The sequence below is a fragment of the Zingiber officinale genome, chromosome 5A (genome assembly GCF_018446385.1).
Source record: "Zingiber officinale cultivar Zhangliang chromosome 5A, Zo_v1.1, whole genome shotgun sequence".
In the NCBI taxonomy this organism is placed as follows: domain Eukaryota; kingdom Viridiplantae; phylum Streptophyta; class Magnoliopsida; order Zingiberales; family Zingiberaceae; genus Zingiber; species Zingiber officinale.
In genome coordinates this window covers 853,212-869,539 of record NC_055994.1, presented here as the reverse complement: position 1 = coordinate 869,539, position 16,328 = coordinate 853,212, and the positions used below count along the sequence as shown (strand labels likewise).

At 42.9% G+C, this 16,328-nt stretch overlaps 1 protein-coding gene across 1 annotated transcript; it reads left to right on the top strand.

Annotated features, from left to right (window-relative positions):
* LOC121982563 (cytokinin riboside 5'-monophosphate phosphoribohydrolase LOG-like) lies at positions 1-1,877 on the top strand. The gene is made up of 7 exons (XM_042535714.1): positions 1-184; positions 422-519; positions 612-642; positions 1,091-1,190; positions 1,275-1,345; positions 1,412-1,555; positions 1,624-1,877. Exons 1-7 carry the CDS (start codon positions 59-61, stop codon positions 1,696-1,698), a joined length of 645 nt encoding a protein of 214 aa, XP_042391648.1. The 5' UTR covers positions 1-58; the 3' UTR covers positions 1,699-1,877.
* Positions 1,878-16,328: the final 14,451 nt, after the last annotated feature.

Genomic DNA, 16,328 nt, shown 5'->3' with positions numbered 1-16,328 from the left:
ATCTCCTATAAATAGTGCAGGGCGATCGAGATAAACCTACTGAGAATCAAGGTAGGTGATGGAGGCAGAGAAAGGGAAGCAGGAGGAGAGATCTAGGTTTAAGAGGATTTGTGTCTTCTGTGGAAGTCAACCGGGGAAGAAGACAAGCTACCAGCAGGCTGCCGTGGAGCTCGGAAATGAATTGGTAGCTCACCATTTTTTTTTTCCAGTTTCTTTTCAGAATCATTCAAATTCAATATATAGTTAACACATGTACCTAATTACGATATCTGCAGAATATATTAACTACATGTTTCCATTTAGTGATCAAATTACTGGTGGTTTAATTTTTATTTCTGAACAAAAGTTTGAGTTTATGATCTAGCTATATTCTACTGTGAAACATCATGAGTGTTTCATGCATGGTTTTTATATCATGTAGGTGAAGAGTGGCATTGATTTGGTGTACGGAGGAGGGAGCATTGGATTGATGGGGCTTCTTTCTCATGCAGTGCATGATGGTGGTCGTCATGTTCTAGGGTTTATATTCTCTCTCTCTCTTCCTTCTCTTCATGGTCTCTCTTGGTTTAAGGGTTTCATAAATTTCTTTTAGTTTGTTCTCTTTTGTGCAGGGTGACCACGAGTTCTTTGTTGCCAAGCGAGGTAATTAATGATACATATATGTGTTAAATTTTACTCTATCCTTAATATGAATTGCAAGATTAAAATTAACGATTTACTATTTTGCACGGTTGCAAAAATCTTGTTTGGATACTTTTTCTTTCATTGATTTGCCCATTGAAAATGTTCCAACTGGTCTTTTGTTTAAAGAGATTCCAAAAGTGAATGTCTTTTTAGTCAAAATTAAACATGAAGCAACGTTCCACATATTCCTTGGAAAAAAAATCACAGAATCTTGTTTTTTAATGTTGTTGGACGGAAAGGATGGTGTGAGAATTCAAATTCTTTTTTCATTTCAGTTTGTTCTTCGGCATCTATGCTTTTCTTAACATGTGGTTATTGTTTGTAACTAGCACTCTCTTAATTCATTGGTATCTATTTAATTTCGTCAGATAATTAATCAGATTTTGTCTCATTGATCCAATTGCAGTTAGCCGATCAGGCTGTTGGAGAAGTGCTGACTGTGACCGATCGGCATGAACGAAAAGCCGAGATGGCGCGCCGGGCAGATGCCTTCATTGCACTCCCTGGTTTAATCTAGTGTTCACTCTTCTTTAAGCTCCTTAATGAATTAGCCCTTTCAGGCATGCATTGATGTGGTTCTTGTTCTATAGGTGGATATGGAACGCTCGAAGAACTTCTTGAAGTCATTACATGGGCTCAGTTAGGGATTCACAAGAAACCGGTAAAGTTGATTGTATGATTTCATTCTATGATCCATTCTAAGTATGTTCTGTTTGCAAATTGGCAGGTCGGGCTGCTAAATGTGGAAGGTTTCTATGATTCTCTACTGTTGTTTATCGACATGGCCGTCGCGGAAGGGTTCATAAGCGAGGCTGCTCGGCACATCATCATCTCCGCTCCGTCGGCGAAGGAGCTCGTCGGAAAGTTAGAGGTAGCTAAGAAGTTGGTAATTCAGTTAATAAAGATTGAAATAATAAACCTTGGAATGACCTTTTGCAGGATTACACTCCTCAGTATGAAATAAACTTGGTTTGGGATGATGCTGATGACCAGCCACTGAAACTCACCCTTTGAGATACAAACTCTATTGGATCAATCATCTAGTTTTGCTCTAGCCTGTTTGGTTATGTATACACATGAGTCAACAATATGGGAATAAACTATTTTGGGAGCTTGTTAGGTTTGAGGATCTATACATGAAAGCGATATGAACACAGAATGTCATGTTTCCAGCTTTAATTATGGAGTGTTTGGTGTTGAATATTGGCAACAGATCGTTCGTGTTTATTCTTTGTCGGCAACATGATTGATTTAGCCTGGAAAACGCTTTGATTGATTTGAGGCGTTCGGGTTCCTCAGTCTGCGGAAATGGTTGGATTGATCGAGGGCTTTTGAGGTGTTCAGTTTTGGTTTTATGTTGCAGGTGGTCAAATTCTTGAACAATTACTGTTTTTGTTTTTCGTGGTTTTAGTTTGACTCCATGCACAAGAAGCTGATCAGAATGCGTAGTCTGGATAGGGACGTGGAGAATGTCTTGCACAACGTATGTTCATCTCCTTCTCCTCTTCTTCTTGGACAAGAATGATAGGTTCCGTCTCATGCATATAATTAATAGAATGCCCCATTGCGGTCCCATCTCGAGTCAGCAAGGTACCATATTTCATCATTGAAGATAGACTGAGCCAAGCAGCCGAGATAGGAATGGAAAAGGAGATTGTGAAAAGGAAAGAGAGTTTATTGTGTTGTGGGGGGAGTCTAGTCTTCCGTTGAAGGTTTTATGATATTATAATATATTATTGAAGTTGTGAATATATATATATATAGTCGAGGTAGAGCGCTTATATATAGCTTCTTTCATGTTCGAGGATATGTAAGAGGTGCTCAGGAGTATGTAGAGTAAGGATGTTGATTTCGTTCGGAAGCTGAGTCGGATGAAGGCGGACCTTGTTGTGCAGAAAGTTGACGGAGAGTCGTTGAAGCGTTGGATCTACTGGGTACCCTCCTGGAAAAGTTCACAGCACGGGCAGCTGACGGCGAGAGATGACCAGGACGATGACGTTGTCGATCTGCGCACACTCAAACGAATCCACCAGTCGTTAGAAACCAGAAATCAAGGAAAAAGTCCCCGGATCGGACCCTCCGACGCTCAAGTCAGATACTTTTTTCCCCAGAGGTCAGAGAGAAAAAACGAAAAGTAGAGACTAGTGAGAAATGACGAGTGAGCGTACCTGCATAAGGGACAAAACATCCCTTTTTATACTGCAACAGAAGCTTCTGGGTCTGATGGGCGTCAGGGAATGTCGGCTGTCAGGCTTTGTCTAGCGGTGATTGACACGTGGTTCTTTTTAATAGGCTGGCGGCAAAACCGAAGGTGTGTTGAGCCCCGACTGTTGGCATATTCCCTGACACCCTGATTATTCTCTCTGACAAGCGGTTACGATTCCTTGGCTGATTTGTCCTGTAGTGTCTGAACGAAGAGCCTGCGTTCCGAGATCTGGATTCGCCCTGCTTTTATATACTATTACCTTTGACTTGTATGCCCCGATCTGTGTACCTTTGACTTGTATGTCCTGATTTGTGTTAAGCTTGTATCCCGACATGCCTTTGTCATCTGCTATCTCCGGTCTGCACATCTCGATATGCACGCTGAGTCTGTATCCGAACTTCTGCTCCTTGTCTTGGATGTTCCGACCTGCACGCCAGGTCTGCACCCAAACCTGTGATCCTTGGCTTGGATGTCCTGACCTGCATGCTGGGTCTGTATACAGACCAGACCTCTGCTCCTTGGCCTGTATGTCCCGACCTGCACGCCAAGTCTGTAACTAGACCTGTGATCCTTGGCTTGAATGTCCCGACCTGCACGCTAGGTCTGTATCCAGACTTCTGCTCCTTGGCTTGGATGTCCCAACCTGCACGTTGGGTCTGTATCCAGACCTCTGCTCCTTGGCTTGGATGTCCCGACCTGCACGCCAGGTCTGTAACTAGACCTGTGATCCTTGGCTTGAAAGTCCCGACCTACATGCTGGGTCTGTATCCAGACTTCTGCTCCTTGGCTTGGATGTCCCGACCTGCACGCCAAGTCTATAACTAGACCTGTGATCCTTGGCTTAGATGTCCCGACCTGCACGCCAGGTCTATAACCAGACTTGTGATCCTTGGCTTAGATGTCCCGACCTGCACGCCAGGTCTGTAACCAGACCTGTGATCCTTGGCTTAGATGTCCCGACCTACACGCTGGGTCTGTGCCAGACCTCTGTGTTTGTAGTTCTCCGTCTTCAGAAATACCTGGCCCGCGGGCCCGTTTATTACCCACTGTCAGGGCTGGTCTTATAATCCCCTCCTTTGACCACCCTGTCCTCTGAGACTTTGACTTTGACCACGTAAGTTGAACTTTTGACCTCCCTGCTGTCCATGTCAGCTTGATTACTGACCGGTGACGGCGGCTTGACTTCTGACCTTCCTGACCTCCACGTCAGCTTGACCGTTGACCGGCCACGGAGGCTTGACTTCTGACCCTCTTGTGTCCTTGACTCGTAACCACATCATCCTATCAACCCCACAAAACATGCACCGTATCACAAGCCTCCCCCTCAAGTCTAGTCGAAGGAGGCTCTAGTCCGACTGACTAGACCCCCATCCTTGTGTTAGATGACCTGGTTCTCGCTTGCTTTGCTGACCTGTCTTTTATCTGTATTCTTCAAAATTTCTCTCTGCCTTGGGAGATGAACGATCCCCTTCTGCACTTATGAGGACTCCTCAACTTCTGGGCGCACTTTCTTCCTATAAATGTAACACTGTTTTCCACATATTGCCTCAAGTTCCGAGGAAATCCCTTCACCTTCTCCTTCCCTATAAAAAATCCGAACGTCCAATGCTTCCAGATATCCTCTTGTTAATACAGTACCTCATTTCCATGGAACCTACCACAGAAACTAGCGAACTTGCTTCTTTGCTTCGACAGACTTCCCATCTGTTGGAGTTATCAGCTCAAAAAGAAGAAGCTTCGCTCCAGCAAATTGCCACTTTGATGGAGTTGCTGGCTCAAAAGGAAGGCATCCTTCAGGAGATGACTGCGAGTAGAAATCTTCAGGCTTCCCTTACTCATGAGATGGAGAGCCTCTGGCTGGCCACCAAATCTAGGACCCGAGCCGAAATCGCTCTTAAGCATAAAGCTCAATCGGACTTTCAGAGTCAGGGGCAGTATATTGTTTATTTGAAGAGGAAGCATGAAGATGAGGTGGTTCTTTTGAAAGAGGAAGGACGTATCAAAGATGAAACCATTGGAGAGTTGAAACGTACCATCGACCTTATTACAGAAGATCTAATTAAGGTCCGAGATCATCTGACTAAAAAGGATCAAGCCTCCGGCTCTGGAAGCCATGTAAACCCTTAAAGAATATATCTCTGATTTTGATGGAGTAAAAGTTGCTTTTTGTCTTCCCCTCCTATTGTGGTTTTCCATTATACTGTCTATGCTTTACTGCGTTTTTGTGTAACCCCTGCATCTTTCTACCATTTCTAGCAAAACATAGCAACTGTAATAAGAATAATTTGCTTACCTTCTGAGAGATGTCTATGACTCGCGAATGTGCCTCCGAAGTTTCATGTTTAGTCAGGACCCGAAAAAATCATTGCACCGACCGGGAAGGTTGTTGAACGTGAGAGCCCTGTTCACTTATAACTCGCCCTGGGGCGAGAGTGTGGAACAGCTGACCTGGAAGGTCGTTGGGCGTGAGAGCCTTGCTCACTTATAACTCGCACTAGGGCGAGAGTCTGGGACAGCCGACCTGGAAGGTCGTTGGGGTGAGAGCCTTGCTCACTTATAACTCTCACTGGGGCGAGAGTCTGGGACAGCCGACCGGGAAGGTCATTGGGCGTGAGAGCCTTGCTCACTTATAACTCGCGCTGGGGCGAGAGTCTGGGACAACCGACCTAGAAGGTCGTTGGGCGTGAGAGTCTTGCTCACTTATAACTTGCGCTGGGGCGAGAGTCTGGGGCAGCCGACCGGGAAGGTCGTTGGGCGTGAGAGTCTTGTTCACTTATAACTCGCGTTGGGGCGAGAGTCTGGGACAACCGACCTGGAAGGTCGTTGGGCGTGAGAGCCTTGGTCACTTATAACTCGCACTGGGGCGAGAGTCTGGGACAACCGACCTGGAAGGTCGTTGGGCGTGAGAGCCTTGTCACTTATAACTCGCACTGGGGCGAGAGTCTGGGACAACTGACCTGAAAGGTCGTTGGGCGTGAGAGTCTTGCTCACTTATAACTCGCGTTAGGGCGAGAGTCTGGGACAACCGACCGGGAAGGTCGTTGGGTGTGAGAGCCTTGCTCACTTATAACTCGCGCTGGGGTGAGAGTCTGGGATAGCCGACCGGGAAGGTCGTTGGGCGTGAGAGCCCTACTCACTTATAACTCGCACTGAGGCGAGAGTCTGGGACAGCCGACCTGGAAGGTCGTTGGGTGTGAGAGCCTTGCTCACTTATAACTCGCACTGGGGCGAGAGTCTGGGACAGCCAACCTGGAAGGTCATTGGGCGTGAGAGTCTTGCTCACTTATAACTCGCACTGGGGCGAGAGTGTGGGACAACCGACCTGGAAGGTCGTTGGGCGTGAGAGCCTTGCTCACTTATAACTTGCACCGGAGCGAGAGTCTGGGACAGCCGACCTGGAAGGTCGTTGGGCGTGAGAGCCTTGCTCACTTATAACTCGCACTGGAGCGAGAGTCTGGGACAGCCGACCTAGAAGGTCGTTGGGCGTGAGAGCCTTGCTTACTTATAACTCGCACTGGGACGAGAGTTTGGGACAGCCAACTTGGAAGATAATTTCCCGACCAAGTATTATTTGAAGCTCACTTGATTTTGTCTGCAGGCCAAAAAGGTATTGTGAGGATAAAGAGATTTAAAATACTACTTAGCCCCTAGGACGTCTTGTGGACTTGTGACGTTTGAACTTCTTTCCCGCCTCTTTTCTCCGCCTTTTCCCAAGAATATCGTGTGGTAAAAGTTATCGTACTCCCGCCTCATCTCATGATTTCCTTATCACGTCCATCATTAATACGCTTCCTAGGGGATCGACACCTGTCTTATGCCTTTATTGCTCATGCAGTATGACGCCGCCGACGCCACTCCTTTTTGTACACGGTTTCCCATAAGACCATGCCCCTTGGTGATCGGACGGTTTTAGGCGCTTCACCCAAAAAGATACTCGACGTCTCTTTTCGATATTCCCTAGGAGAGCTCCCTTTATAAACCCTAAAGGCAGTCCGCCGTCATTGCCTCGCGCGTTTCGACTGCCATCTTCCTGTCGTTTCAACTTCTCCGGCGTCTTCACCCTTCCCCTTCTAGGCTCTTCCAGCCTGTTGCTCTTCTCCTTCTTCACTGATCTCTCCTACAACCTTCTTTACCTTGATAATGGCTGACGGTAAGACCACTCTTTGGTATTCGTGCTTCATTTCGGATATAGACGATCACGACCTATCCGTGATTCGCTTAGACCTGTGACTTAGTGACGATTATGAACTCAGAGTTCCTACGCCCCATGAACACCCTGCTAACCCTCTGGCAGGCTTCATAACCATTTTTAGAGACCAGCTCGGGAGTAGCAGGGCTGCTACGCCCCAAATGCCTCTGGCAGGCTTCATAACCGGGTTAGAAACCAGGGCTGCTACGCCCCAAACGCCTTATGGGAAACCAGGGCTGCTACTCCCGAGCGGGTTTGTCCTTCTCGTGATACCACTTGACCGCGGGCTTTCGCTTGTCTCTTAGCATATTAATTTTCTAACAGTAGGTTTGCTCTATTATTGATAGTCTTGTATACTTCCCTCCTGAAACGCCCCAAGACCTTGTAAATGTGTAATTTGGCCACCTATTTTAGGCCTCCTTTACCCCTGATCGGGGATCCCCTTATTGCCCCGACCTGCTTTCCTTGCCTTTCTCTGCTGATCCCCCTGACATGGTCCTGCTCCTCGATCTATCCTTTCCACGTATTCCAGGTCTGGATAACCGAAGATCGGGAAATTAAGAATTAAGTCCAGACCGGGCTCCCTCGTGATCCAGGTCTGGATAGACGAAGACTGGGGAAGTAAAAGTTAAGTCCCAGCCCGGGAAAGCAAGGACACTTTTCTAAGACAGATGTTCATATCTTTTCCCGAGATCTGCCTCTTCGTACTTCACGACGGTACTTTTTCAAATATGCCCTTGGGCGTTATTTCCGAGGAAGATCCTTCGGCTCTCTTTGTTCCCGCCCATTATTTTGCTCCGATGGATGATAGTCTGACGAAATTACCTCTTTGCCCGGCGGCTATAAATATTCTCCTCGCTTTCGACTTCAAGCATTTCATGTCCTTTTCTTCTTCCTTGTGCTTGAATCCCTCCTTACTTCTGATCCTCCTGCTTTTGCATTGATAGCTTTCCGCTTGATCTTTCTTCCTTTTGTTCCTTTTTTCTCATGGCCTCCCCTTCTTTTCTTCCTTCTTTGGTGGCAGTGTACTATCCTGGCTCGTCCACTTTCGATGAATTGGATCGAGATGACTTGCGCTATACTTACGGAGTCGAGGATAATGCGCATGTAGTCATTCCTACCGGGATACATCAATTTTTTTATCCTCCCCATGGATATTGCACTTTCTTTAAAGAGCAATTTGTGGCTGACCTTCGTCTTCCTCTTCATCCTTTCTTTTCCGACATATGCCGCTACTTCCGGATCCCCCTGGGACAACTAACACCAAACTCTACAAGGATCCTCTGTGACTTTGTAGTGTTGTGTGATGTGTGTGAACTATCCTGATCCGCCCACTTATTCCATTGCTTCTTCACCCTCCGACGCCAGGAAGAGGGCACATTCTGTTTTCAGCCCCGTCTTCGAACTACTTTTTTCTCATCCCTACCGCCTTCTGACCCGAGCTGGAGAAACAAATTTTTCTTCATTAACTTTCCTCACGAGGTGGAATGGCCCTTGCGATGGCAACAATCACTTCCTCCATCTCCCGAACTAGGGAAATTTCATCTTGATTTTTCTTACATAGAAGTCTCGTCTCGCTTGGCCGGCTGGCAGTTGAACTTAACGCGTCTACTATTTGAGGAGGAATTGTTGTCCTTGTTGGTTGCTACTCGGAAAACCTAGAGGTTCCACTGTACAAAAATTTTGTACAAAGGTCTGAACCTTTTCCTAGCTACCATGTGTTCTTTTAAATTAAATTTTGGATCGCCTGCGGAACTTAACACGTTTGATCCAAAACTTAATCTATTCGTTCTTTTAGGTTTTGACTTGGGTCTCCTGCGGAACTTAACACGTTCGACCCAAATCACCTTAAGTTATTAATTCCATTAAATATTAATTTCCATAATTGGTTCCCAGTACTGACGTGGCGAGACACATGGCCTTCTTGGATATGGGAGCAACCACCACCGACTAGACAAAACCTTTTATGGAAAGCTAATATTTAATTTCCTGAAATAACTTTAGGTTAACCGAAAAGAACAATCAAATCACAAGGGAAAAAAAAACAAAAAAACACAACATCGAAAAACATATTCGAAATACTAGAATCGCATGCCTTTTGTATTTGGTATTATTTCCAAAAATAACTAGTATGATGCGGAAAGAAAAATTACTAGTTATACCTTTTAGAAAGACCTCTTGATCTTCTACCGTATTCCTCTTCTAACCTCGGACGTTGTGTGGGCAACGATCTTCCGAGATGAGAAACCACCAAAGCACCTTCTTTTCCTTTCTTCAAATTTCGGCCAAGCACAAAGCTTCCAAAAAATGAAGATCTTTTCCACCAACCAAGCTCTAAGGGATGTAAACATTCTCTCCTTCTTCCTCAAGCTAGATCCGGCCACCAATTAAAACTCCATGAGCATGAAGAGGTTCGGCCACAAAGAGAAGAAGAAGAGAAGAAAAAAGGGCCGCCACACCACCAAGGAAAAGAGAGAGAAAAATAGAATAGAGTCTTTAGCCTTGAAGCCTCCTCTACCCCCTCTTTTATAATCCTTGGTATTGGCAAATAAGGAAAATTTAATAAAAATTCCTTAATTCTTTTGCCATGAAAAGGAAAATTTTATTTAATTAAAAATAATTTTTCTTTTCCAATTTATTTGGCCGGCCACACCATAAAATTTCCAAGCAAAAAAAATTTTAAACAAAAATTAAAACTTCCTTATTTGCTTCCGGAAATTTATAAAATTTCTCCAATAATTTTTATCCCTTCATGATTGGTTTATAAAAAGGAAATTTAATAAATTAAAATCTTTCTTTTAAACATGTGGATAAAAAAAAAGTTATCTCTAAAAATTAAAATCTCTTTTAATCTACAAATAAGGAAAGATATCAAATCTTTTCTTAATCTTTTGTAGAAACTTATAAAAGAGAATATTTAATTTTAAACTCTCTTTTAAATCATGAACATGGTTAAAAAGGAAAGTTTTCTTAAAATTTAAAATCCTCCTTTAATCAACAAATAAGGAAAGATTTCAAATTTTAAACTCTCTTTTAAACATGTAGATGATTTACAAATAAGGAAAGTTTTTACCAAAAATTAAAACCATTATTTTAAACTACAAATAAGGAAAGAGATTAATCTCTTCTCTTAATCTTTTGTAGAAAGTTATAAAAGGAAATTTTTAATTTTTAAACTCTCTTTTAAAATCATGATATCCACATAAGAAATAATTTTAATAAAAATCCTTTTTAATATTCTAGTGGCCGGCCACCTAAGCTTGGGACCCAAGCTTTGGCCGGCCATCTACTCATCCACTTGATCTTGGCCGGCCCTAGCTTGGGTTCCAAGCTAGCTTGGCCGACCCCATTGGATGGGTAAGAAGGTGGGTATGCGGTGGGTATAAATCTCTATATACAAGAGGCTACGATAGGGACCGAGAGGAGGAATTGGTTTTGGTCTCCCGATGAAATTAAGCATCCCGTGTTCGCCCCGAACACACAACTTAATTTCATCAATAATAATTCATTCCACTAAAGAACTATTATTGAACTACCGCACCAATCCCAAATTACATTTTGGGCTCCTTATTATGAGTGTGTTAGTCTCCCTGTGTTTAAAATAACAAATGTCCACTAATTAAGTAAGTTACTGACAACTCACTTAATTAATATCTAGCTCCAAAAGTAGTACCACTCAACTTCATCGTCATGTCGGACTAAGTCCACCTGCAGGGTTTAACATGACAATCCTTATGAGCTCCTATTGGGGGCATTCTCAACTTAGATCACTAGGACACAGTTTCCTTTTATAATCAACAACACACACTATAAGTGATATCATTTCCCAACTTATCGGGCTTATTGATTTATCGAACTAAATCTCACCCATTGATAAATTAAAGAAATAAATATCAAATATATGTGCTTGTTATTATATTAGGATTAAGAGCACACACTTCCATAATAACTGAGGTCTTTGTTCCTTCATAAAGTCAGTATAAAAGGAATGACCTCAAATGGTCCTATTCAATACACTCTAAGTGTACTAGTGTAATTATATAGTTAAGATAAACTAATACCTAATTACACTACGGCCTTCCAATAGTTTGTTCCTTTCCATCTTGGTCGTGAGCTACTGTTTATAATTTATAAGGAACCGATAACATGATCTTCTGTGTGTGACACCACACACCATGTTATCTACAATATAAATTAATTGAGCAACTACATTTATTATAAATGTAGACATTTGACCAATGTGATTCTTATTTCTAGATAAATGTTTATACCAAAAGCTAGACTTTTAGTATACACTGGAATTTTTAATGTTTAATTTTTAATGTTTAATTTTTAATTTTTAATTTTTTTTAACATATTAATCTTGAATCGTGGCGAACCGTGATGAACCGTGAACCTGCGGTTCTGAACCGTGAACCGTAACCGTCTTGGATGGTTAAGGTTAAGGGTCGACCTGCCTGGAACCGTCGAATCGGCGGTTCCGAACCGTCGAACCGTTGGTTCCGAACCATGGTCAGGTCTACCTGCATGCCAAGTCTGTAACCAGACCTGTGATCCTTGGCTTGAATGTCCCGATCTGCACGCTGGGTCTGTATCCAGACTTCTGCTCCTTGGCTTGGATGTCCCGACCTGTACGCTGGGTCTGTATCCAGACCTCTGCTCCTTGGCTTGGATGTCCCGACCTGCACGCCAGGTCTGTAACCAGACCTGTGATCCTTGGCTTGAATGTGTTGGAGTGTATACTGAAAGCCTAAACTTTTGTAAACATTTATTTTGAATAAAGAATCACATTTGGTCAAATTATCTACATTTGTTTGTAGTTGTCCAATTAATTTATATTGTATATAATATAGTATGTGGCGTCACATACAGAAGATGATGTTATCAGTACCTTATAAATTATAAACAGTAGCTCACGACCAAAATGGAAAGGAACAAACCATTAGAAGGTCGTAGTGTAATTAGGTATCAGTTTATCTTGACTGTATAATTACACTAGTACACTTAGAGTGTATTGAGTAGGATCATTTGAGGTCGTTTCTTTTATACTGACTTTATAAAGGAACAAAGACCTCAGTTATTATGGAAGTGTGTGCTCTTAATCCTAATATAATAACAAGTACATATATTTGATATTTATTTCTTTAATTTATCAATGGGTGAGATTTAGTTCGATGAATCGATAAGCCCGATAAGTTGGGAAATGATATCACTTATAGTGTGTGTTGTTGATTATAGAAAGAAACTGTGTCCTAGAGATACTAGGTTGATAATGTCCTCAAGAGGAGCTCATAAGGATTGTCATGTTAAACCTTGCAGGTGGACTTAGTCCGACATGACGATAAGGTTGAGTGGTACTACTTGTTGGAACCCCGAGGTGTTTTGATGTGATCAAACAAGTTAAGTTAGGTCCTGCGTTGTTTAACCCTTGTGTCTAAGTGTGCAGGAACTTAGGAACACAGGAAGTCGAGCGGAAGACGCGGCTAGCGAGAAGGACGGCACGGGAGAGAGCCGACGGGCTCGGTGCGTTCGAGGGACGGGGTGTCCGCGGAAGAGTACACCGGTGGACGAGAAGAACGTGCGCGGCGTTCGAGGGACGAGAAACCGGGAAGGAAGGCTGCTCGAGGAGAAGGCCGGAACATGGGTTCGGGTGAGCCCTATTCCGGATGGCCGAGATCACCCAAGCTAGTGGAGCCGGAACAGAAGACCCGGACCGAGACGAGCTGAACCGAAGCGGAGCGACCAGACAGAAAAAGTCAACCAGAGTTGACTTTTGGGGTCCGGGGTGCCCGGAACCATCCGGGGCGCCCGGACCCCTCCGGGGCGCCCGGACCCCTCCGGGGCGCCCGGACCCCTCCGGGGCGCCCGGAACCATCCGGGGCGCCCGGAATGATGTTTTTGACCAGATCGAGTCCACAAGCTAGAGAATGGATCTATTTGGAGAAGATATCACGATTCCACCCTTCTACGATCGCGACGACTTCGCGTTTTGGAAGGTAAAAATGAAGTACTTTCTTATGACTAACCTTGAAAATTGGAGTTGTGTTCAATTAGGTTTCAAGCCTCCTATGGACAAGAAAGGAGAAACCCTAGAGAAGAAGGAGTGGACCAAGGAACAAGTCCACCAATCCCTAGTCAACGATGAGGTATTGAAAATTTTTGAATTCTCATTACCTAACGATATCTTGTGTAAGATAGGTGGTTACAACAATGCCAAGGAGTTGTGGAACAACTTGGCGAAGTTCCATGAGGGAAGCTCCACTTCAAGTCAAGAAGGGGAGTCAAGTGAGCCAAGTAGCTCACATCATGGAGGCATGGATTTAGAAGTTGAGGGCCACTCAACATCTAAAGAAGAAGAGGAAGAGAGTTCTCCTTCAAGTTCGGAGCAAGAAGAAGAAGCTTCTACCTCCGGAAGGGATGAAGGAGAGAGCGTTCATCCATCCTCAACTCTAGGTAACTCAAGCCATTTAGTTTCTAGCAAATTACACATAATGTGCTTTGAGTGTAGGGAATTTGGACATTACAAGAGTAAATGTCCAAAGAGGGTTAGAAAGAGTCCACCGACTCCAAAGATCAAGGAAGCCGGAGTTCCAACACGCAAGGGCAAGGAGCACGTGGTGTGCTTCCAATGCAAGCGAAGGGGACACTATAGGAGTCAATGTCCGAGGGGGAGGCGATCTCACAAGGACAAGAGACCAAGCACATCGATAGGGGGAGCTAAGGCAAACCCTAAGGTAACATTTAAAGCTCATTCTTGCAATTATAGTAAGAAACATGCTAGTAGCCTTATTGCTATTGTCAATAATAATAAGCATGATAACTATAAGAACCAATACATGAGCTTAGGAGCCAAACATGATAACCTGGATAAGGATAATACTAGAAATGTCAACCCTAGAATTAACTCATCTAAGGTTAAGGGAAACCTAGATAGGAATCCCAAAACTACTAGACATATGCCTAGGAATACCTCAAAGAAAAATGAAAATTAAAAATTGAGGTATTAGAGAAGGAGAATCAAGTCTTGAGGTCAAGACTTGATACTTTGGAAAAGGCTCTTAAGAACTTGGAGAAGTCATCTCTAGGGTTTAAGGGTCAAAAACCAATGTCCAAGGACAAGAAAGGTTTGGGTCACAAACCTAAGTCCCAAATGGTCAAGCCCACTTATCACAATGTTCCATTCGATTATGGAACAAAATCTAGGACTAGAAAGACCATCACCAAGGTCACAAGGGGAGTCACCCCTAGAGTTGATCTTGATGAGTCCCAAATGACCAAGGCTTTAAAGCCTAGGAGGGTCATTAGAAGGGTTGCTAGGGAAGTCATCCCTAGTGAATACTTAGTAAACCCAATGAGCTCCAATAGGTATTGGGTTCCTAGGAGCGTGATTTCATCACGCTAGATGAGTTAGGGTGTGCCAACCTTACTTGAATAGGTAGTTAACCTAATCATGGCAAAAGGTGGCACTTTAGGAATTTTCAAGGTACAATCAAGCCTTGAAAATGAAATTGAAAATTATTCCTAAGGTGATTAGGATGTGCCAATCACATTTGAGGAGTTCTCTTAGGTCAATTTAATTGGCACATAGTGATCTAAACATTCTTGGTATGTGATTTTAGGTCTATTACACTTAGGAATATAGAACCTATGGCAAAATGATCAAAACTATCAAAAATGACAACTAATGCTAGAATTAGGTATTTTCTATACCTTTATGTGCTACTTGCCATATATTGCTTGTCATATGTCATGTCATGACATCATATTTATTTTATGATCATTTAAAATGTCATGATAATGCTTAGGTTAGTTTAAATGTCATGCTTTATTTAAGTTTCACACTTTGTGCCATGACATCATGACATGGGCACATGTTTCATTCATGATATCATTATATGCCATGTCATCATCTCTTCTCTTGCATTTAAAATCAATTAAATTGATTTAAGGACAAAAACACAATTTGATATGGAGATCAAATTGTTGTTTAGAAAATGCATGAGAACTTAGCCTAAGATGATCTAAACCCATATCTCACATCAAATTTAACTTGAATGTGTTTGATACACCTTAGATGTGTGTGAGATATTAGGATGATGAGTTAGGATCAAGGTGCATAGTTCTTGTACCTAGATGAGCCTAATTCTAATTTGGGGGATCATAGGGAAAGCTTGTGTACAAGTCATGTACATTTAGCCCTAAGATTATGGTCCTAAATTGAAGGGTTTAAAATCATTTCAAAATTGATTTGAAAAACCTTGATGAAGCTTTTCTTGTGATAGCATTCATCATTGAGTAAGTTGATACAAAGTTGGTTTAACTTTGATCTATTTCAAAGACTTTTGAACTTTGTATCAAGATTGAAAAATGGAAGTTATTTTCATAAAAAAATTATTTTTCCATGATAGTATATGTTATGAGGAATGTATCCTCAAAATTTCACAATTTTTCGAATTTTCTGTGATTTTCTAGAGGTTTCTGAATTTCGGGAAGGAAAAATTCAGAAATCTATCCATCAGTGTCTGGATCGGTCACTGGACCGATCCAGGGCTTTCCTGATCGGTCACTGGACCGATCCAGAGGAAGCTTGATCGATCCAGTGACCGATCAGGGCGTGCCAACCTGCTGAATTTCGACTGTTTGTCTGAAATTGTAGCTATGGAAGTGGTGTTTTAGGTTTCTAAAGGTTTGGAACTCTCCAATACATTGTTGGTGCAATGGTCAAGGGGGAGTTGACCTTTAAGGGGAGTTTTACCTATTAGTCAAGGAGGAGTTGACTTTTAGGGGGAGTTTTTACTCGTCGAAATTTTTGAGGAGGAGTGATATGGGATTATCACTAAGTTAATTGTTGAATTTAGTATCAAGGGGGAAATTAAGGGTTTCAATGAAGGGTATGGGACTTTCATTAGGGAGAAACTCTTGATCTTGATTCACTCCTTTTGATGTGTGTCAAAAAGGGAAAGAATGTCTAGAGAATGTTCAAGGAAGAACATTGGAGTTAGTGGGAGAGTTTGTTGATCACAACAAGTGAAGTTGTGAACAACGATAACTTACTCTTCAGGGGGAGAGTTTGTTGATGTGTGCCAATAGGGGGAGAATGAAGGGTTTAAGTTAGGCCTTCATTATTTAAGAAGGAGGTTGCCTTCTTAGAAGGAGAATGTAAGGTTGTAACTTATGCTTCATTACCTAGTGGCATGAAGAAAGTTGAGGCTATTGGATTAGCCTAACTTAAAGGTATTGTCAAACATC